General features: G+C 45.1%; 2 protein-coding genes across 2 annotated transcripts in view; one reads left to right on the top strand and one right to left on the bottom strand.

Annotated features, from left to right (window-relative positions):
- The window catches only part of Rpgrip1 (RPGR interacting protein 1), a 61,962-nt gene extending 41,142 nt beyond the window's left edge, over positions 1 to 20,820 (top strand). The window contains exons 16-27 of the mRNA XM_052191549.1: positions 2,763 to 3,215; positions 3,476 to 3,627; positions 4,850 to 5,192; positions 7,252 to 7,400; positions 7,467 to 7,748; positions 8,011 to 8,214; positions 8,561 to 8,696; positions 13,219 to 13,334; positions 16,108 to 16,300; positions 17,801 to 17,885; positions 19,598 to 19,728; positions 20,387 to 20,820. Of these exons, the coding sequence (XP_052047509.1) occupies positions 2,763 to 3,215; positions 3,476 to 3,627; positions 4,850 to 5,192; positions 7,252 to 7,400; positions 7,467 to 7,748; positions 8,011 to 8,214; positions 8,561 to 8,696; positions 13,219 to 13,334; positions 16,108 to 16,300; positions 17,801 to 17,885; positions 19,598 to 19,728; positions 20,387 to 20,499 (2,357 nt within the window). The 3' untranslated portion in view covers positions 20,500 to 20,820. The remainder of the gene's footprint in view (positions 1 to 2,762; positions 3,216 to 3,475; positions 3,628 to 4,849; positions 5,193 to 7,251; positions 7,401 to 7,466; positions 7,749 to 8,010; positions 8,215 to 8,560; positions 8,697 to 13,218; positions 13,335 to 16,107; positions 16,301 to 17,800; positions 17,886 to 19,597; positions 19,729 to 20,386) is intronic.
- Positions 20,756 to 23,136, bottom strand: part of Supt16h (SPT16 homolog, facilitates chromatin remodeling subunit) — a 35,076-nt gene continuing 32,695 nt past the window's right edge. The window contains exons 25-26 of the mRNA XM_052191550.1: positions 22,808 to 22,885; positions 20,756 to 22,138 (exon numbers count right to left, since the gene is read on the bottom strand). Coding sequence (XP_052047510.1) covers positions 21,993 to 22,138; positions 22,808 to 22,885 — 224 coding nt within the window. The 3' untranslated portion in view covers positions 20,756 to 21,992. The remainder of the gene's footprint in view (positions 22,139 to 22,807; positions 22,886 to 23,136) is intronic.

Below are 23,136 nucleotides of genomic sequence, written 5' to 3'. Positions count from 1 at the left end.
TTCTTTCTTTCTTTCTTTCTTTCTTTCTTTCTTTCTTTCTTTCTTTCTTTCTTTCTTTCTTTCTTTCTTTCTTTCTTTCTTTCTTTCTTTCTTTCTTTCTTTCTTTCTTTCTTTCTTTCTTTCTTTCTTTTTTTGAGACAGGATCTCTCTGTAGCTCTGGCTGTCCTGGAACTCACTGTGTAAATCAGGCTGGCCTTGAGTCACAGAGACCGACTTGCTTCAGCCTCCCAAGTGTTGAGGTTACAGGTATGAACCACTGGAACCCCCCTCACCCCGCCCCCCATTTTCTGAGCTCTTCCTATGCAGCCTCAAAACTGCTATTCTCCTGCCTGTTTCCTGAGTACTGAGTACTGAGACTGTATGACATTTACTACTCTACGTTTTTTTCTTTTTAAAAAAGCATTTATAGCCAGACAGTGGTTGCACACGCCTTTAATCCCAACTCTTGTTGGGAGGCAGAGGCAGGCAGATTTCTGAGTTCGAGGCCAGCCTGGTGTATAGAGTGAGTTCTAGGACAGCCAGGCAGGACTACACAGAGAAACCCTGTCTCGGGGGAAAAAAAAAATATTCTCTCTCTCTCTCTCTCTCTCTCTCTCTCTCTCTCTCTCTCTCTCTCTGTGTGTGTGTGTGTCGTGTGTGTGTGTGTGTGTGTGTGTGTGTGTGTGTGTATGTGTGTGTGTGAGAGAGAGACAGACAGACAGACAGACAGACAGACGGATAGACAGAGCCAGACAGAAGGCTTGTGGAGGTTGGAGGGCAACCTAGAGGAACTGGTTCTTCCTTGCTATCACGCAGGCTCTACAGGACCAATCTCAGGTTCTTGGGCTTGGCCGCAAGCACACTTTCCTACTATCCTGTCTCCTCCCCTGTCCACTTAAACGCTAAGATATTATGGGATGCTAGTGAGATGGCTCAGGGTTAAACACAGTTGTTGCTCCTGCAGAGTACCTGGTTTCAGTTCCCAGAATCCACATGGAGACTAACAATTGTCAGTAACTCCCATTCCAAAGGATCCAGCAACTTCTTTTGTCCTCGTGAGTGCTTTATGCACGTAGTATACAAAATATATCCAGGTAAAGCATCCATACACATAAAACAAAAATAAACCTGGGGCTGGAGAGATGGCTCAGCGGTTCAGAGCACCAACTGCTCTTCCAAAGGTCCTGAGTTCAAACCCCAGCAACCACGTGGTGGCTCACAACCATTCGTAACAAGATCTGACACCCTCTTCTGGTGTGCCTGAAGACAGCTACGGTATACTTACTTGTAATAAATACATCTTTTAAAAAAAAACTTAGGTAGAGGCAGGCGGATTTCTGAGTTCGAGGCCAGCCTGATCTACAGAGTAACCCAGGACAGCCAGGGCTATACAGAGAAACCCTGTCTCGAAAAAACCAAATCCAAGAAACAAACAAAAAAATAAACCTAAACATTTTGAAAAAAATATTTATTTTTAGTATTATTTAAGTCTGTGCGTGTATATCTGTGTAGAGATATATATACACATGCATGCAGACGCCTACAGAGTGCAGAAGAGTATGTTGGACCCCTGGAGTGGGAGTTACAGGCAGCTGTAAACCGCCTGAGATGGGGGCTGGGAATCAACAGAGGTCCTCTGGAAGAGCAGTGCTCTTAGCCACAGAGTCATCTCTCCAGATAGATAGATAGATAGATAAATAAATAAGTGCATCCATCCATACATTCACACACACATGTACCCTGGTCTATCAAGAACATCTTTATTCTACTGCTTTAGCTCTTAAAGGAAGATACTCACCATCACCATGCTAGAAGGACTCAGATGTCCCTGTGTGAAGTAGCCCACACCTGAGAATCTGTGGGTCTTGAAAACAGTGTGCAGATTCGGTTCTGTCTCCATGTCTTGCATCTTTGGACAGTACTTTCAACCTCTTTCCTCTTAAGTTTTCTTTCTGACCTTTAAGTCATTACCCTTTGATTCAAAGTGGATTTCTTGATCTCTTCTAATGAATCCAATGTCTGAACAGCACATAAGGAACCCTCTTGTAACTGAGCCGGCCTGATCCAGGGACATTGGTGGCAGGGACATTGTCTGCCACCTCCTACTCTCTTTGAGGAGAGCATAGCTGTCTTTTGGGATAGGTTTTATGTTTCTAGTGCCTCCCTTTTAAAGTAACCTAAATTCTCAGGGCCTTGATCTGCTTCAGTGTCATTTCTGTGATGGCACACATCTCCTAAGTGTGGCACTCGGTGTCATTTCTGTGATGGCACACATCTCCTGAGTGTGGCTCTGTGTCATCTGTGCGATGGCACACATCTCCTGAGTGTGGCACTCGGTGTCATTTCTGTGATGGCACACATCTCCTGAGTGTGGCACTCGGTGTCATTTCTGTGATGGCACACATCTCCTGAGTGTGGCTCAGTGTCATCTATGCGATGGCACACATCTTCTGAGCGTGGCGCTCAGTGTCATCTATGCGATGGCACACATCTCCTGAGTGTGGCGCTCAGTGTCATCTATGCGATGGCATACGTCTCCAGAACGTGGCGCTCAGTTCACAGCCCCTCTCTTGGCGCGTCCCAGGCACAGGCAGCGGGCACTTGGCCTTCAGAATTCAGTGCTTCTGGCTGGCATTGTGCTGCTTTCCTTCCTAAGTCACATGGCTTCTTGAAATAGCCTTAGCTTGGATTTCCACAACGTATTTTCCTTCCGTTTATCCTCTTCCCCCACTTAGGATATCTTTCGACCTTTTAATGGATAGGCAGTGTTCTCTCCCCTGTAGAGCAGCTCAGAGATGTTGCCTATGGCACTCGGCAACCATTGCTGTGTCTGGAGTCCCTGGCAGCCCACAGAGGCGAGGACGAAGTGGACATGTCTCTGCTGCATCCAAGCGAGAATCTTTTTGAGCTGCACATCCACCAGGCCTTCCTGACCCCTGCTGCCCTTGAACAGGCAGGGGACACCCAACCTACCACTTTCTGCACGTACTCCTTCTATGATTTTGAAACTCACTGCACCCCACTCTCTACTGGGCCACAGCCCCTCTATGACTTCACCTCCCAGTATGTGGTACAGACAGACTACCTCTTCCTGCTCTACCTTCAAGGAACTTCAGTGCAGCTGGATCTCCACCAGGCCATGGGCAGTGATCATCATGTCCTTGCTACTGGATGGATTTCATTTGACAAGGTGCTAGGGACTGTGGAGAGAGTCCATGGCTTGGCCACGCTTACTGGTAAGTGCTTTTGGCTTCTTGTGGTTCTTAGGACTAGAAGCTCTGGAAAATAAAGCAACAGCCAAAGCCCGGAGATGCTTTCTGGTAATTTCCTTTTTCCATCCTGCCCTCCAGGCTGGCCCTGGACTCAAGGCAACCTTCCTGCTTCAGCCTCTCAAGTGCTGGGATTTTGGGTGTTGCACCATCTTGGCTTCTTCTGTTCTGTTCTTGATGTTTACCACACTGTATTTTCTATGCCTGTCGTATCTTCTGCTATTCAGGAGCTGGTGGAGAAGACTTGGGGGTGTTAGAGTACTGGATAAGGCTGTGCTTGCCCCTAAAATCCAGCCTCCAGGCATGCAATAAGCGAAGGAAAGCCCAGGCCTACCTGTCAGTCAATGTGCATGGAGCTTGGAAGGCCCAGACCAGTGAGGTGAGAAAAAGAAGTAGCTGATGCATCTCAGAAGGACATCAGCTGGCAGCCCTCAAAAGGGGCTAGCTCTCCCGTTCCCTGAGCTATCCCTTCAGTGTGAGGAAGTGCAATAGCACAGCCAGTCCAGATCCCCCCTGTGCTTAAACCAGAGAAGAAATACACCGGGTTAGATACTTTTGTTTGTCATGAACAAATCAGCTTTTTCTTGATCCTCCTTTCTTTTTTTAATTGAAATTTTTATTACATTCAGTGATTGTCACTGAAGGGCGGGTGGTCTGTGGGGGGCTATGCCTTCAAATACTAGAGTTGGGCATATCTGCTGCAATTCCCCAACAGGGAATCTCAGATTCTGTTCCAACGGCCCTTGCTCCACTCCATCCCTGCTAGTCCAGTCACACTTGTCACACTGCTTCTAGCTGTCTGGCCTGGCTGCTCCTCCTGCTGTGCTTCCTGAACCCTGTGCGCCCCTCTTCACCAAAGTTGGAAGTTTGGGCCATTAATTTTCATATATTCTTTTCATTCTAACCATTGCCTCATACGAGTGAGTATTCAGACCATTAGTGCTTGCTTGCAACACCGGCCCACTGGGAACACCTGCTGCTTTCTTCCCGTTTTGCTCATCTTTCTTTCCCCACCTCAAGCGTTGGTTCCGATATTCCCACTGCTATAGTTTCACTGGATTTTTACAAAACAAAATCTAGGACTGGAGAGATGGCTCAGAGGTTAAGAGTGTTCACTGGCTGCTCTTTTGAGAGGTCCTGAGTTCAATTCCCAACAACCACACGGTGGCTCACAATCACCATAATGAGATCTGGTGCCCTCTTCTGGCCTGCAGACATACATGCTGGCACACTGCTGAATACATACTAAATAAATAAATCTTAAAAAAAATATATATATAATATTGATGTATTTGTTGTGTTGGTACATGCCACGGTATGCCTGTGGAGGTCAGGGGATGACAGGAGTCGTTTCTCTTCTCCTGCCATGTGGGAACTGGGGTCAAAGCTAGTTCCAGTCTCTATCACTCTGTAGGATAAGCCCGGGACATCTCCCTCCAGCAGCTACCAGAGCCAGGGGCAGGCAGATGATGGTCGCTGGGCGTCCTCGTGACCTGGCAGAGTAGGTTTCTAGGTCACGGTTCCTCCCACCTATGTGGGCTTCACCTGTAACAGTGCCCCAGGCTGCCCTTTATCTTAGTCCAAGATCATCATCTTTCCAGTCCAGATCAGAAACCTGGGCACCTCGGAATGAGCTGCGGATTGAGATCACCCAGTGCTGTGGCCTCCGGAGTCGAGGGCTGGGAAGGCAGCCCAGTCCGTATGTCATGTACCGCTTCTTCACCTTTCCTGACCATGACACGGCCATCATTCCCGCCAGCAGCAATCCATACTTTAAAGACCGGGCTCTGTTCCCCGTGCTTGTGACCTCTGACCTGGACCAGTATCTGAGGCGGGAAGCTCTGTCTATATACGTTTTCGATGATGAAGACCCAGAGCCTGGCTCCTATCTTGGCCGAGCCCAGGTGCCTTTGCTGCCTCTTGCACAAAACAAATCTATCAAAGGTGGGCGTTGCACCTCCCGGCCCTCTTCCCAGCATCCTCTCTGTCCTTATCAACTTTTCTTTGCTAATTTGCTTGGAACAGCCATTATGCATCGATTATGTATGTATATGCATGCTGTGAGTCTGTGAGTGAACAGGCCCCCACATGCATGTGGAGGTCAGAGGTCAGCTTTGCAGTGTCAGTTGTTTCCTCCCACTGTTAAGTGGGTTCTGGAGAATTCAGATTGAGTTCAGGTTCCTAGACTTGTGTGGCAAGTACCTATTACTGCTGAAACATGTCAGCCATGAAAAGTCTCTCTTGAAATCTGAAAAGACTTTGGGATGTTATCAAGTGCAACGGAACAAGAAATTTCTGCCCATGCGAAAACGTGGGCTTCAGCTCCATTTAGCTGCACTGTCAAGATTCCCAAGGAGTTTCAACTGAATTCCAGAATTCCATACCTCTGTTTCTGAAAACCTTACTTTAGACTTGGAGTGGGAGTAGTGTCTCGTGCCTTTTTTTTTTTTTTTAATTTTTTTTGTTTCGTTTTTTTGGTATTTGGTTTTTTTTGAGACAGGGTTTCTCTGTATAGCCCTGGCTGTCCTGGAACTCACTCTGTAAAACAGACTGGCCTCAAACTCAGAAATCCACCTGCCTCTGCCTTCCAGAGTGCTGAGACTACAGGCGTGTGCCACCACCGCCGTGTGCCACCACCGCCGTGTGCCACCACCGCCATGTGCCACCACCGCCCGGCTGTCTTATGCCTTTAATCCCAACACTTGGGAGGCAGATGACAGCCTGGTCTACAGAGTGTGTTCCAGGCTACCTGGGACTGTATCATAAGACCTTGTCCCACAAAAAAGCAAAAACAAAAACTGAACAAAAAGACCCCTTCCATGCTTCCCAGGGCTTGCTTTTGTTTAAAGACTCTTGTTTCTTAGTTCATGAGCAGAGATATGAGTAGAATGTAATACTTCCTCATAATTTCACTGCTTTTAAAACACCATCAATGACTGTGGCAGCCAGCAAGGAAGGCAGGCTCCAGCCCTCGGGAACTATGCTCCATTCTACCCTCCTTCTTTGCTTACCCATGGTTGTGCGGGACATCCAGCAGAGACTTAGTTTGGCTTCTGCCTGGAGAGAGGGAAGCAGTGATTCCCAAACATTCATTAGGCAGTAGAGCCGGGATAGGCAATGTCAAGCCATATTTAATAAGATTCTGAGTATCCTTGGAAGTGCCTAAGGCTTCTCTCTCTGGCCAGTATCACAGTTCTTTAAAAAACAATATTTGACACTTCCACCTGAGAGGAGAGACAAGCCACCTGCTAACCAGTGTTGCTATATTTTTCTAACCCAATTACCTGGTAAAAGAAATCTCAATTCTATCAATAACAACACAAGCTATAAGCCTAGACTGGGCAGATCTCCTACTACACTACTCTATTCCCATCTGTGCTATCCCATAGAACTTGCAGTTTTTCCAGGCTTCTTCTCCCAATCCTCTCCGTCCATCCTCCTAGCTCCTCCCCCTTCCCTTTGATCCTTTTCTCTTTCCTCAAACTCTCAGCCCCTCCTCCTTCCTTCTGCCTAATCATTGTCTCTAGCCTTTATTTGAAAAGTTAAGGAGGGGAGAAGGTTCACAAGGCAACTAACTCCTCATCTGCAGCCTCTCCAAGGAGAGGAATTAGTATCAAAATATAAGCCCAGGGCTGGCCACAACAAACCAGGACTACAGGCCAGAGGCCTGCCATTCAGGAAAAGTCACTCTGCTGCTTCTCTTGCTCGCATAGGTGATGGTTTTCTGGGGACAGCCATAGCATGTTATTTAGTGACAGCAAAGATGATTTTGTCATGATTACACCTTTTGATCCTCTCTTCTGAGGCAGAAATGCCTGTCTTCACCTAAAAATCTCACTATAATGTTTTAATTTTTAATATGTTATGAATTTTGATGTATTTTAATAAATTACTAACAAATGCAATGAATTTGTACGTGGGGAGAAATAGAAAAGACGGCTCATAAATACTCAGTAGTCTATCTCAGGAGACCAGGTTTGACCAGGTTTGTTGTGTCTCTCAGGTGATTTCAATCTCACAGATTCTGGGGAGAAGTCCAATGGATCCATCAAAGTACAGCTGGACTGGAAGGCTCACTACCTGCCCCCAGAGGGCTTCCCGATGCCAGAAGCTGAGAAGCAGGAGGGTGAAGAGAAGGAAGAGGAAGGGGAGGTGGAGGAGGATGAGGTGGAGGAGGATGAGGTGGAGGAGGATGAGGTGGAGGAGGATGAGGTGGAGGAGGATGAGGTGGAGGAGGAGGCAGAAGAAGAGGAAGAAGAGGAGAAAGAAGAAGAGGAAGAGGAGGTAGAGGAAAAGAAGGAGGAAGAGAAGGAAGAAGAGAAGGAAGAAGAGAAGGAGGAAGAGGAGGAGAAGGAAGAGGAGAAGGAGGAGGAGAAGGAGGAAGAAAAGGAAGAGGAGGAAGAAGAGGAAGAGGAGGAAGAGGAGGAAGAGGAGGAGGAAGAGAACAAAGATGGTGTGGAGGCCTCATTCATGGAAGAATGGGCCTCTTTTCTTCCCCAGGTAATTCTCCAGAACTCCCTGGATAGGGGTCCTCTACACATTCTATGAGCCCCATTGGAGAGGACAGTCCCAGGGATGGAATAAAGAAAATCCCTTCCATGAGTAGCATATGTAACTAGAGATAATCTAGAAGCTCCCGTTGGAGCAGAACTGGGAGCAGAACCTGAGGCTCTACTGTGTAGAGGGGCAGGAACAGGGCAAGGAAAACTGGAGGCTGAGCTGCCACTGTTTAAGGCCATCTCTTTCTGACTCATCTGTTCAGGACCAGTCAGCATCTACAGAGATTCCCACAGAGGCTGGCCAGTGCCAAGAGAAGAGAAGACCTCCTGTGATAGCAGAGAAGAAGGAAAAAGAGCATCAGGTCACAAGCTACTCACGAAGAAAACACAGCAAAAAAACAGGTGTTCAAGGCAAGAACAGGATGGAGTATCTGAGCTGTAACATCTTGAATGGAAACACACAGCAGGTGGGACCCCAGAGACCCTGGAGAGGTGGCAGGTGGGACCCCAGAGACCCTGGAGAATCAAACATCTGTGGCTGTCAGAGGAGAGGAGCAGTGAAGACAGGAAGGCCAAAGTGCCCCCCCCAGCTGCTTCCACATGCATTTTTAAAGCCCCAGATGATTGTCATATCAGTGTAACCAGCACATTAATACTATGCACACTATAACTTGGCGTAGAACATGAATAATACATATGCTATGCATTCGTTTAAAAGGGACTGACTTTTCAATGTTCACAAAGACTGGTGTTAAAGACATGTAAGATCTTACCACTCACCTAATGTTAATGCTCTTACTTACTCTGATGCAGATGCATTACACTGAGTGGAAGTTCTCAGGGCTCAAGATGTCCGAGGGTGATGGTTTGAAAGTTCAGGACAAGAAAGAGGAAGCATCACCCCTCCATTCGGCACTGAGACGGGAGCATCTCTCACAGCCTAAAAATGGTATTGCCTTTTGTTTTATTTCATTTATCTATTTATTTATTGGTTTTTTGGGGGATTTGGTTTTTTCAAGACAGGGTTTCTCTGTATAGCCCTGGTTATCTTGGAACTCACTCTGTAGACCAGGCTGGCCTCAAACTCAGAAATCCGCCTGTCTCTGCCTCCCAGAGTGCTGGGATTACAGGCGTGCTCCACCACCACACAGACCGAATTATTTTCTTAAAGCCACTTATTTACTGTTTTTTTTTTAAATCTTAGTTACTTTTCTTTTGCTGTGATAAGATACCATAACCTAGGCAGCATATAGAGAAAAAGAGTTTATTTGTGGCTTATGGTTTCATTGGGTGAGTCCACAACCATTACAGGAGGGAACATGGCATCAGGCAGACATCAGGCAGACATCAGGCAGGCATCAGGCAGGCAGACATTAGGCAGGCATCAGGTAGGCATCAGGCAGGCATCAGGCAGACATCAGGCAGGCATCAGGCAGACATCAGGCAGGCATCAGGCAGGCAGACATCAGGCAGACATCAGGCAGGCATCAGGCAGACATCAGGCAGACATCAGGCAGACTATCAGGCAGACATCAGGCAGGCATCGGGCAGACATCAGGCAGGCATCAGGCAGACTATCAGGCAGACATCAGGCAGACATCAGGCAGACATCAGGCAGGCATCGGGCAGACATCAGGCAGGCATCAGGCAGGCATCAGGCAGACTATCAGGCAGACATCAGGCAGACATCAGGCAGACATCAGGCAGGCATCGGGCAGACATCAGGCAGGCATCAGGCAGGCATCAGGCAGGTATCAGGCAGACATCAGGCAGGCATCAGGCAGGCATCAGGCAGGCAGACATCAGGCAGGCAGACATCAGGCAGACATCAGGCAGGCATCAGGCAGGCATCAGGCAGGCATCAGGCAGGCATCAGGCAGACATCAGGCAGGCATCAGGCAGACATCAGGCAGGCAGACATCAGGCAGACATCAGGCAGACATCAGGCAGACATCAGGCAGACATCAGGCAGGCATCAGGCAGGCATTAGGCAGGCATCAGGCAGGCATCAGGCAGACATCAGGCAGGCATCAGGCAGGCATCAGGCAGGCAGACATCAGGCAGACATGGTACTTGAGAAGCAGCTGAGAGCACATATCTTGAGACACAACCAAGAAGCAGAGAGAAGTACTGGGAATGGCCTGAGTGTTTTGCAGTCTCAAAGCTCTCCCAGTGGCACCCGTCCCTGAACAAGACCATGCCTCCTGATCTTTCCCAAGCAATTCCACCAACTGGAGAACCAAGCATTCAAATGTCTGAGCCTGTGGTGGCCACGCACCACACTGTGATAAACAGTTGGTGAAAAATTAGTGTTTAAGTTCCTAAAGGGTTTTTTTTTGTTGTTGTTTGTTGTTGTTGTTGTTGTTTGGGTTTGGGGTTTTTTTTTCTTCGAGATAGGGTTTCTCTGTGTAGCTCTGGCTGTCCTGGAACTCACTCTGTAGACCAGGCTGGCCTCGAACTCAGAAATCCATCTGCCTCTGCCTCCCAGAGTGCTGGGACTACAAGCGTGCACCACTACCGCGCAGCTCCTAAGGTTTTCTGGTAAGTGTGAGAATGAGGCCAACAAAGGCTTGATTTCTCAAAGGAAGTTACTCCTCTATGTGTTTGTAGCTAGAACTAGCTTAGTTTCTTTCTTTCTGTTTTGTTTGTTTATTTATTTATTTTTCGAGACAGGGTTTCTCTTTGTAGCCCTGGCTGTCCTGGAACTCACTCTGTAGACCAGACTGGCCTGGAACTCAGAAATCCACCTGCCTCTGCCTCCCAAGTGCTGGGATTAAAGGCATGCATGCGCTGCCGCCGCCCAGCATGCTAGCTTAGTTTCTTAATATTTGTAATATATTGTTTCCCTAGAGCTTTCCAAATAATGTCTACACAGAAATAGGAGGGGTGTAATTGGTTCACTTGTGAAGTCCAAGTTCCTTTTAACACAGAGCTAGGCTGGGTTGGAGAGATGGCTCCTAGTCGAAAGCACTGAGTGCTTTTCCCAAGGACCCTGGTTTGGTCTTCAGCACCCACTCGGTGGCTCACAACCATCTGCAGCTTCAGTCCCAGAGGAGACTACATTCTTTCTGGCCTTTGTGGACATGGTATGTAACATATATGCATGCATACATCCACATGCATAAAATAATAGCATTTCATTCATGTATTTTATGTATGTAAATGTTGTGAACCTCATGCATCCCTCAGAAGTCAAAAGAGGATGTCAGATCCCCTGGACCTGTAGTTATAGATGGTTGTGAGCTGCCACGAGGGCGCTGGAAATTAAACTCAGGTCCTCTGCAAAAGCTACAAATGCTCTTAAATGCTGAGCCATCTCTCCAGGCCCTTATTTATTTATTTATTTATTTGTCTGTTTATTTTTTAAAAATTTACTTTATTTATTATATGTAAATACACTATAGCTGTCTTCAGACACTCCAGAAGAGGGCGTCAGATCTCATTACATGGTGGTTGTAAGCCACCATGTGGCTGTTGGGATTTGAACTCAGGACCTTCGGAAGAGCAGTCAGTGCTCTTAACCGCTGAGCCATCTCTGCAGCCCCTATTTATTTAATTTTTAAAAAATCAGATTATACAACACAACCAAGTAAGAATAGTTCCATAAACTCAAGATTAGTTTCAAAATAGAAAATTTAGCTGGGTTTGGTGGCCTAAGTCTTTAATTCCAGTTCTCTCAAGTTAATCTTTATGAGTATGAGAAAAACTTTGTCTACATAAGAGTTTTTCAGGCAGCCTAGAGCTACATAGTGATACCCTGACTCAAAAACAAACAAACAAACAAACAAACATAGGTAATTAACTTAATATGCCTTAGAATTAAAGTCTAAAAACTTTGAGATCATTTAATTATTTTGAGGAAAAGCAAAGTCCAAGTTCTATTCTTGTTAAAAAAAAGTCTCAGAAACTTAGGAAGAGAAGGAGATTGCTTTGAGTGCTCTAAGCCCTATAATAGACATCACACTCTGAGGCCAGACAGACTTACCCTGAAGACTAAAGACAGAGTGTCCACTTTTGTCTCTCCTATTGAACATTAGAGTGGAGGACTTTTTTTTTCAAGATGGGGTTTCTCTATGTAGCTTTGGCTGTCCTGGAATATGCTCTGTAGACCAGGCTGGCCTTCAACTCAAGAGAACTGATTGCCTCTGCCTCCCAAGTGCTGGGATTAAAGGCACCATCATGCCTGGGACAGTGCGGATTCTAACCAGTGAAACCAAACGGGGTAAGAATAGTCAAAATGACAGGGGTTGAAAAGGAAGCAGTCCTGTCTTTATATGCAGTTGAAAAACCATATTTCTAAGAAGTCATAAAAACAAATCTACAAAAGGGGTAGCTGGAAAGATAGCTCAGCTCAGCAAAACACCTCTTCATCAAAATCAGCTATATTTTCATACATTAACAATGAAGTTCCCAAAGATGAAATCCAGAAGATAACTCTTTCCACAGTATCATAAGAAGGAATAAAATATTTAGGGATATATTTGATAAAAAAGAAATCTAAGACCTGCAGTGAAAACTACAAAGATTCTCAGAAAGGCAACCGAGATAATTTGGCAGGCAAACTCTCGAGCTTGTACTCACTAACCTGGGGACCTGAGCTTGGTCCCTAGAATCCACACAAAAGCCCAAATGAGGTGCTTTATGTCTACAATCCTAGCACCCTACAGCAAGCTAGGAGACAAAGACAGGAGAATTAGCTAGAGTTCTTGTATGAGACCCTGCCTCAAAAACAAGATGGAGGTAGAGAACCAACTCCCAATAAAGAAAGAAATCTTTTAAAAGTTATCAGAGGCTGGGCGGTGGTCGCACAGTTTTAATCCAAGCACTTGGGAGGCAGAGGCAGGTGGAGCTCTGTGAGTTCGAGGCCAGCCTGGTCTACAGAAGGAGTGCCAGAATAGGCGGGGCTACAGAGAGACCCTGTCTCTGTCAAAACAAAAAAACCCCAAAACAAACAAACCAACAAACCTGAAACTTAAACACTAGAGGCAGAAGAAGGCTTCCTACATAAATTAATCAGGATAATCCCCCAGGGACTAGACCAGATGTCCATCCCTCAGGCAATTAAAGATTCTGCCAGTGAACAATTAACATGAACAGGTTGAGAGATGCCCTGTCAGTGCTGGGAACTGAACTCATCAGGTCTTCTGGAAGAACTCAGCGTTCTTAACTGAACTGTCTCTCCAAACCACGTTTTCCTTTTTCTTCTTCCCTCTCCCTTGTCTCTCCCCCTCCCTCTCCCTATCTCCCTTTTCCCCACTTCATCTTCAAAGTGTCTTGTCTCTCCTTTTTTTCTGTTCATATCTCCCCTCCCCCACACCCCACTGAAATGTACCCTGTGATGACAGACTTCTGCATAAGTGAATCTTTGAAACACAGCATTTGGTTCTGAGATAACAGTGCTCAGACAGGAACTGCTGTGGGCTCTGGCTCTCTGGGTGGAGAACGTGTTTTGAAAGCATTGTGTATTTCAGCCTCCTTCCTAGCAGACCACGAATCCTGTGAACAAGCTTCTGAAGTCAGTGAAACACACACTCCCGACAGCGATGACATCATAGTGACGCCTCAGTCTCAGACATGTCCTAAAGCCGTAAGTAACTGGGGTATCCCTACTTGTTAGAGCAGGGGAACTAGCAAGAACGGGCTTAGTGCCCACACATCTGAAGCTCAAGAAGCCTGTTGAGAAATGCAAGTTAGAAGAAAAGAGCATCAGTGTGGATGGAGGTCTGTTGCCATGGCGATCAAAGTGTTTCCTTAGCTTGCTGCAAATGACAGCTGAGCTCAGGGCTTCTCTTCCCTGTTCGGATCCTTGCCTCTCCTCAGTCACTGTGGACTGGGAACACCCAGCCTAGTGGAGCACAGGTGAGCACACTTACTGTAGGAGATGGAGATTGTAAGAAAGGAGGGAATTCTTTGTGGGAGGGCTTAGAGAAATGTCTTAGTTTCTGCAGTTTTTCAACACCCCTTCCCTCCTCCTTTTGACTGGTTCTCTGTGGTGGGGAGTGGAACCGTTTGAAAGGATCACAAGGTTTAGGTGTGGCCTTGTTGAAGGAAGTGTGTCATGGGGGTAAACTTTGAAGTTTCTAAAGCCCATGCTGGGCCCTGTCTGTCTGTCTGTCTCTCTCTGCTTGTGGGTCAGAATGTAGCTCTCAGTTACTTCTCCAGCACCATAACTGCTTGCTGCCATTGTGATAATAGACTAGGCCTCTGAGACTGTAAGCAAACCTCCAATTAAATTAAGTACTTTCTCTTCTTCTTCTTTTTTTTTTTTTTTTTTTTTTTTTTTTTTTTTTTTGGTTTTTCAAGACAGGGTTTCTCTGTGTAGCCCTGGCTGTCCTGGAACTCACTCTGTAGACCAGGCTGGCCTCGAACACAGAAATCCACCTGCCTCTGCCTCCCAAGTGCTGGGATTAAAGGCATGCGCCACCATGCCCGGCCTCATTCCTTCCTCTCTCTCTCTCTTTTTTTTTTTTTTTTGGTTTTTTGGTTTTTTTGGATTTGGTTTTTTCAAGACAGGATTTCTCTGTATAGCCCTGGTTGTTCTGGAACTCACTCTGAAGACCAGGCTGGCCTCAAACTCCGAAATCCGCCTGCCTCTGCCTCCCAGAGTGCTGGGATTAAAGGCGTGCGCCACCACCGTCTGGCCCTTCCTCTTAACAATGATCAGTATTTAATCAAAGTAACACACGACCTTTAATTTAGACAGAATTAAATTTAATTTAGACACTGGAGCCTGGGCTTTTTTCAAACTTGTGGAGTCTGGCCTAAGCCTCCTAAGTTCTGGAATTACAGGCATGAGCTACACACACTTGGTTTGATCCCTTATCAGTTTTGTCAAACTTACACAAAATAGAATTACCTGCAAGGAGAGAACATCAACTGAATACCTTGTTCCTTTTAGATTGGCCTGTGAGTCATTTTCTTGATCTGTAAAGGCTACAACAAAATCCAAGAGATTTCAGATGCAAATAGAGCCTCTGGAGTTCCTCCCCTGCCAGGACTGTCAGGTGACAGATGGGGCTCGACTTCCCTTTATGGGGCTCAGATGAGAGTTATGTTCCCTCAGTCTAGCATCTCTGATACATCCTCAGCTTGGTCTTATGATATGCTTTTAATATGCCCATGTGCTTCAAGAGACTCAGTTTGCCCTGATAAATTTACAGGGTGGTTTCCCTTCTATGACCAGGAATAATTATCAGTCTGTGACATGTGGGTAGTACTGGACAGATGGTGTCTATCCAGGTGCACAGTTGTTCTTCAACCTCAAAATGGAATCTCTCAGGGCAGGAGCTTGTCTGAACAACCACTGTTTTGCATAGTATGGAGAAAATTAGAGTGAAACACAGGTTGATCTCATTAACTGTGTTCTCTTCTGTTGTTCCTAATCTATTGCATTTTATTATGCTTTTTTAAAAAAGATTTTATGTAAAGGTGCTTCGCCTGCACATATGTCCTCATACCATATGTTTGCTTGGTGCCACTGGAGGCCTGAAGTGGGAGCCAGGGCCCCTGGAACTGGAGTTACAAATGAGCCACCATGTCGGGGCTGGGCATCCTCTAGAAGAGCAGCCAATGCTCTTGACTCCAGAACTGTCTCCTAGGATCTATCTTATCTTATTCTTTCATTTTGAAAAAAGCTAGTAAAAAACCAAACAGACAGACAAACACACAAACAGAAGTTAATGGTTTCCTTGTGTGGGTTGAGAAGAAAACTGCAAAAAGGTCATTTTGAGAAAGCAGCCCAGCCACTAGTGGTGGTAGTGCTCATCTTTAATCTCAGCACTCAGGAGGCAGAGGCAGGAAGATCTCTGAGTTTGAGGCCAGCCTCACCTACAGAGCAAGTTCCAGGACAGCCAGGACTACAGAGAAATCCTGTCTCAAAAACCAAAACAAACCAACCAAACAAAAAAACCCCAACCCCCAAAACCAGAAAAATGAAAACAAAAACATCCCAAAAGAACAACAACAAAAAAACAACAAAAAACCAAAAACCCAAACCCAAACCAAAACAAAACAAAACAAAAAACACCCCAATAAACAAACAACAACAAAAATATTACTACATAGTTGAAGTTAGTCTTGAACTCAGGCTCTTCCCCAGTGAACTCCCTGCTTTCTTCATTGTTTGTAGAAACAGCCTGGGAAGGCTGGCCTGGTAAGTGACTCAATAGGAGACAGACTGGATTCTCCTTACACATCTCCCAGTGACTCTGTGGCAATTCAGTCAAGTTGTCTGTTGGTAACCAGTTAGCCCTCGAATTATCGGTGAGCAGTTTGCTGGAGCGTGTCATGATGAGTTTCTAGAGGATCGTGCTGACACTGCAGCCTCATAAGCCTTTAGGAAATCAATATTTCCATTTCAGGATTCAGAAAAGATATGCATTGAAATAGTCTCCCTGGCCTTCTGCCCCGAGGCTGACATCATGTCGGATGAGACTATCCAGCAGGTCTATGTGGAGTACAAATTCTGTGATCTGCCTCTATCGGAGACAGAGACCCCCGTGTCCCTGAGGAAGCCAAGGGCAGGCGAAGAAATCCACTTCCACTTTAGCAAGGGTAAGCGCTCCTGCACGGTGAGTGGGCAGGGGAGGCTAGCAGACATTTAGCTGGAATCAGATCTACTCACCACCAATGGAGGTGAGCCCAACCGCTTCCTCTAGTTATCATATTTACCTAACTGGTATATGCAAACATAGTTTAAAAATATCAAGTAAGCCTAAAACATAGAATTTAACTAAGCAGTCATTTTAGTTTCTCTACAAATCACTCTTTCTGCCCCTACCCCATGACTGAATTCTGTTAAGGGCTTTTTAGCTTTTTATGGCTATTTTTAAAATTTACTCATTTATCCAAATAATGTTTCCACTGTAACCCTTCAATTAACTGTAGATGTTCCTATCTTGGATAAAAGTTTTAAGCCACCTGACTCTACATTCATGTCACTTCACTCCCATACAATTGAACCAAAATTTCATTTCATCTGTTACTTTAAAATATATAAATATTAACTCAGTGCTAAGTACCTTCACTTCCTTCCTTTTCCCTTCCCCTGACATCATCTGTCTGCCTCTGCCTCTAGAGTGCCTAGAATTAAAGGCATATATATGCCACAGCACCCGGCTTGGTTTCTTTTCTTTTAAAGATTTTACTTACTTATTTTATGTATGTGAATACACTGTTGTTTTCTTCAGACACACCAAAAGAGGGCATCAGATCCCATTACAGATGGCTGTGAGTCACCATGTGGTTGCTGGGAATTGCACTCAGGACTCTGGAAGAGCAGTCAGTGCTCTTAAGCAATGAGCCATCTCTCCAGGTCCCCTTCCCCTTCTTGACGTCTTTTAATAGATGTTTCAGTAGCTTTAGCTTTCTTAGAAAAAGATATTGGAAGTAAATAAGTATTTTTGAAGAAAGCCAGGCATGAAATATTTTTCTACCCTGATATTTGAAACGTACTCCAATATATTTGCTATCTGTGAGTACTTACGCAGAGAGACAGACAGACAGACAGACACACACACACACGCTTCTAGCTATTTTCTTTTAAATTTATTATTTCACATACATGTGTATTTTTCTGACATGTATGTCTGTACGACACATGTATGCAGTGCCTGCAGAAGTCAGAGGTGTTGGACCCCTTTGGAAATGAAGTTAGCCACCACGTGGGTGCTAGAAATTGAATCTAGGACAGCCTTGGCTGTTCTAGAATTCACTACATAGACCAGGCTAGCCTTGAGCTCAGTTATGCCTGGCTCTGCTTCACCCTTGCTGGGACTAAAGTCTTACACCAGTACAACCAGCTCTATTTTATCTATTTTCAGCAAAACCTTGTAAAACTGGGGAGCTAGCCTGTAGACCTCCTTTGAGGATGCCTACTTTGTATCGCTGTTGGATGGTCATGGGAGTCCTGAATGCAAATAGCAACTGTAGCCTTTTGTCAATTTCCTGGAAATTCTGAGGCTTGACCCTGTGCACACTAGGCTGATACTACCCCTGAGCTACAGCCACATCCGCCTTTGGTGCTTTTTTTTTTTTTACCTTTCTTTCATACAGTGATAGATCTGGACCCTGTGAAGCAGCAAAGTCGAAGACAGTTCCTGTTTGCCATGCTCCATGCTCAAGATTCTGATGAGGGACGGTAAGTCTCTGCTCTTCATACTGACAATGCATGATTTACAAAGTTTTGAGTTTAGTTGTGTGCTTATGTTACTATTTTAATAACTTTTGATGAATCTCCCATCTACCTGAGCCAACTTCATGGGTCTGACTGCCTAACCAGTTATTTTAGGTTTCGTGCCTGTTTTACTCTTGTGGCTAACAGTAGTAACTTGAATCCTACCAGAGTCCTACATGGGGCAGACAGAACATTTGGAAATTCTACAGTTACTTAGCTAATTTCTCTATATAGAAAGTATTGCTGGTACACTAATACTATGCCATCTCATAAATTATATTTTAAAAAATACAAACACAATTTTATAAAACTTTTATCTATGTGTTTACTTCTTTTGGCTTTTTAAAAATTTTTATGTGTATGAGTACACTGTAGCTGTGTTCACACACACCAGAAGAGGGCATCAGATCCGATTACAGATGGTTATAAGCTACCATGTGGTTGCTGGGAATTGAACTCAGGACCCCTGGAAGAGCAGTCAGTGCTTTTAACCTCTGAGCCATCTCTCCAGTCCTGCTTTTGGCTTTTAGAAACCATTGCTTTCCTTTCTCTTCTAGAGGCAATCTGTGTAATGTTAGATTTTAGTTGACTTAGCCTGTGGTGGTACCAGTGTGACGCAGCAGACAGCACTGTCAGACCTGGTTTGGAAACCCAACTTCTACTTTCAAACTTTGTGGGTCTTGCAGTGTTACCTGAATGCTTTTGTATGAGTGACACACATTACCCACACAGCACTTCATCTTGTCTCTAACCCACAAAAATGCCAGTAACCTGGCTTTCTGTAGACTTGGGGACTGGAATCAGCATCCTTTCTCACAGTGCTGAGGCTACGGAGTGTATGTTGATCTGCTCAGTAGAGGGTGTTGTTTTCTCAAACCCTTCCAGTGGAGTCCTGGAGCTGACCTTACAGAGCTTGAGTTTTCAGCCCTATTCCTGCTGTCTCATCACAATGAGCAACATTTGGTTTTACAGGAGGTCAGTTTTAGATTATGTAGTGAGTTACAAGCCAGAATGAGATTGTCTCAGAAAGAATGAAAGATTAACAGTGGAAAGTGCTTGCTTCTGAGTCTGATGACTTGAATTCAATCCCCAGGGCACACAAGGCAGAATTAGACAACTAACTCCAAAGTTGTTCTCCAACTTCTATGGTGCTCAACCCTTCCCCACATGGACTGACTTTTGCTCTTATTCCCTTAGGAAGTAGAGGGGGAGGGATTCAGATGCAGGAAAGCACTATCATTTGAGATTACTTTTCAAAAGAACTGTTTATTTTCACATGCTATGTGGGCATTGAGCTTCCGCATCCATCTGTATACTACATGGAGTCTCCACAGAGACTGTCAGCTGTGCTGAGACTAGAGCTACAGATGGTTGTGTACCATCAGTTGTTGGTTGTTGGGAGTCAAACTCAGGTCCTCTAGAATAGCATCCAGTGCTCTTAATCCATCAGCCATCTCTCCAAATTCCACAATTACCTTTGAGAGTTTTCACTGTGTATCTCTGATTGCTCTGGAACTCTATGTAGACCAGGCTGGCCGGCCTACAACTCAAGAGATCTACCTGCCTCTACCTTCTGAGTGCTGGGATTAGAGGTGTGCATAAGTAAGTTTGAAAACGTAAAGAGCTAATAAGCAAGCAGCACTGAGTTAAATGGATTTATTTGTATCTGTTTTCAGTTTAAAGTTTACAGTGGTAAGTGATCCTCTGGATGAAGAAAAAAAAGAATGTCAAGATGTAGGCTATGCATACCTTGAACTGTGGCAGATATTTCAATCTGGAAAAGATATCCTAGAGCAAGAACTAGAGAGTGAGTAATACAATTTTATACTTAGTTCTACTTATTCATAGAGAAAATAGCCCACTTGTGTAACTTGTGTAACTCTGTGAAGCTGATGGGACAAATGCCTCTGAAGTCTTTCTGACAGCTTCATGTATTTCATTCTGGAGCGTATCTAGGCTTGTCTAGATTTGATGCTAATGTATGCACACAGATACATGTCAGGGGACAATCCATAGGTGTTAGTTTCTTCTTGCCTTTCAGTATGTAGATTCTGCGGATTGATAACCTCAGCTTGTCGGCGAGTATCTTCACCACTAAGCCTGTCTGGCTAGCCCGAGAAATCCTTTTAATTCTTCTCTATTCTGGCTTACATGTTCCTTCTATCTCCAAAGCACCTTACCCTTTTCTTCGTGTGTGCATACCACACTGTAATGGTTTCACTTTCCTATGAAAGTAGCTCCAATATGACAAACACCAGGTAGATAAACCAGCTGGGGAGTGTCAGCACATGCCTTTAGTCCCAGAACCTGGGAGGCAGAAGCAGGCTCTCTGAGTTTGAGGAGGCCAGCCTGGTCTATACAGTGAGTTATGGGCCAGAATGAGACCCCCACAAACAAATAAATGTACGTACGTACGTAAATGGAACACTGCTGGTGCCTAACTGTCTTTTTACCCTTGTCCACAGTTGTGAGCCCCGGAAACCAGGCCATCCAAATTGGAAGGCTGAAGGTTTCCCTCCAAGCAGCTGCTGCCCTCCATGGCATTTATAAGGAGATGACTGAAGATCTGTTTTCATGAAAGAACAAGTTCTACTCCACTCTACGTTTTGAGGGAATCACAGTCAAAGTGTCTTATAAAATAACATGCTATGCCATAAACCTGGTCTCCTGTGCTATCTTGCTATCTGTTTCTCAAACTAATGATGAGGCTTACAACCACCAGTGAACTTTTATGGTACTAGTTGGAGACAAAGGCATTTTCTTCTAATACCTTAACACTTTAGTAGGCAAGACTTGACTCCAGAAACTGCAAAGAAATGGTCATAAAAGACAAGTTTACAAAAAAACAAAACAAAAAAATCCCAGTTTATTTATCTTTTAGTTCTTCCAAAATTCAAAATATCAAGTCCTACTGTGAAGGAGAGAAAAACAAACAAACATAACATCTGAGAAGCCCCTTCTCTAAAGCCACAGAGCAGAGGCGGCGAAGAGGGATAGGTGGACGCAGAGAACCTGCAAGGGAGGATGGCAAGATGGAGCCCCCAGTATTTCAAAGCTGATCATCGTATGCAACCAACACAGGCCACTGCAGAGAAAGTAAAGGGAGAGCAGCAGAGCCCAGCCCTGTGGGTGTGGTCTTCTTCCTGCTTCTCTTCTTGTCAAGATATTCTAGGCCAAGACATGACTTTCTGAGATCCGTGTTGACTCTTTTAAACCTCCCTCTAGATTTCACGTGCAGTGTATGAAGCATGACCATTCTTCCTTAGATGTGTCAGAAGAGACAGTGGTAATTTGTGTTCGAGCACTGTACCACATATGGACTTGTAAGGAGGAAAACCCCAGCCACGGAGTGCCAGTATTTGTCTTCCAATGCAGCAAAAATGCCCCAGAATGTACATGAGGCAAGAAACCACAACTTAAGACCAGACACCAGCCCACTCTACCTTTAGCTTAGAAATGTCTATCACAGTCATCAGCAAAGCCCAAGAACCTTCTTGAGAACTTGAGATCTGGAACTGATAAAGGGACGGATGGAGGACTGACTCTGGGCCAGAACTGCGGCTAAGTACGGTGACTCAGGCTTGTAGCCCTAGCACTTGGGAGGCAGAGCAAGAGGATCACACACTTGAGGCTAGCCTGGTTTACAGCGACTTCAAGGTCAGCCATGGCTGCATAGCAAGACTGTCTTAAAAAGCCAGGAAAAATAAAAAAGTAAAGAAAAAAGAATCATAGTAGAAATAGTTAGTGGTCAGCTTATACCACTGTCTTGGTAATTCAGCTTTGAGACACCAAAGATAAGTTGTCAGAAGAAAAGAGCAAATGGTATCAACAGTGGGAGGAGCCTCCTGCCCTTCAACACTGCCTCCCTTGCCAGCCATCTGATTGGGGCCACTGGCACATGTCCTGGTGGGCCTGGAATTCCCCGAGTAGCTTGGTCCGCACAAATGGCCCCTAAACCCATAAACACAAACGGCAAAACTTCAACGAAACCAAACGGAAAAACAGTTTCTATGTCATGTCATTTTAGGAGTTGTCTGCATAAAGAATGGAGTTTAGGACCCAAGGTTCGTATTACTTTCGCTTTTTCTTCGGTGGTGCAGAGCTGTGTCTGGAACCACGGTTAGAGCCACGGCCTGAACTATGTACAGATGCCTTCCTCTTCCGGCTCATGCTTCGGCTCTGTTCTTCCTCCTCCTCGTAACGGCTTTCACGGTCCGCTAAGCAGAAGGCAGAGTGTTTCATTACCTTAAGATTCCTACTGTCAATGGGTAGCCTGGGCTGATGTGTCAGCTAATCCTCATCTTGTCAGTTACTAGTCACCTGACCTAGACAAGCTTAGTTACAAGGAGAATAAAAAGACTGCCTGGCCATACTGATACATATAAAAGCTTAGAGATGGAATCAAGCCCACCTGTAGCCTATGGGCACACTCTAGATCTTTCCTCTTCTTTGGTTAAGTTGTGCCCGTGACTTAGATTTTTTTTTTTATATATGTATGTATATATTGTCTGTCTGTGTGCGTGTTAGGGGAACACATAGACAAGAGGCTGAAATTAGCTCAACTGAGTTTGGACTGAACTTGGACCCACTAATATGGTTAGACTGGCCATGCAAGGACCTCCACGGATCCTCCTATCTTTGCCTCTCCAGCACTGGACTTACAGGCATGCAATGTTGTGCCCAGTTTTTATGTAAAGGCTCTAAAGACACAAACGCAGATTTTAATGGCAATTACTTAACAACTGAGCAGTCTCCAACCACTCCCCTAGTCTTCTTTCCAACTCTCATTGGCTTCCAACAAAAACACCTCAACACAAATAATTGTTATAAATTCATATATAAATGAAAAAAATAAGTCACTTAAAACAACACATTTTTCAAATTACCTTTTCGTGCTTCTTCTTCTAGCTCATCCCAGTCCTTCCCGCTTTCCTCTTCACTCCCCAGAGATTCCTTAGAATAGTCTGGAAAAATATCGATCACACATTAGTCATGCAGAAATACAATTGAATATAGAGCATTTTCCTTTTTAAAAAGTAGTCTTCAGGAATATCAGATTAGGAAGCCACAATGTGTTTTCTCCTTCACAATGTATTTCCTATGTGTACAGGTGCATTGGCCTGTGCATGTGGAGGCCTGAGGCTGTTAGATGCCCCTCTTGCCTTCAAACAGGGCCTCTTGTGTGCGTGAGCTGTGGGTTTTTATTGGCTAGGCT

The sequence above is a fragment of the Apodemus sylvaticus genome, chromosome 8, assembly GCF_947179515.1.
Source record: "Apodemus sylvaticus chromosome 8, mApoSyl1.1, whole genome shotgun sequence".
NCBI lineage: Eukaryota > Metazoa > Chordata > Mammalia > Rodentia > Muridae > Apodemus > Apodemus sylvaticus.
This window is presented reverse-complemented; position numbering and strand designations above follow the sequence as displayed.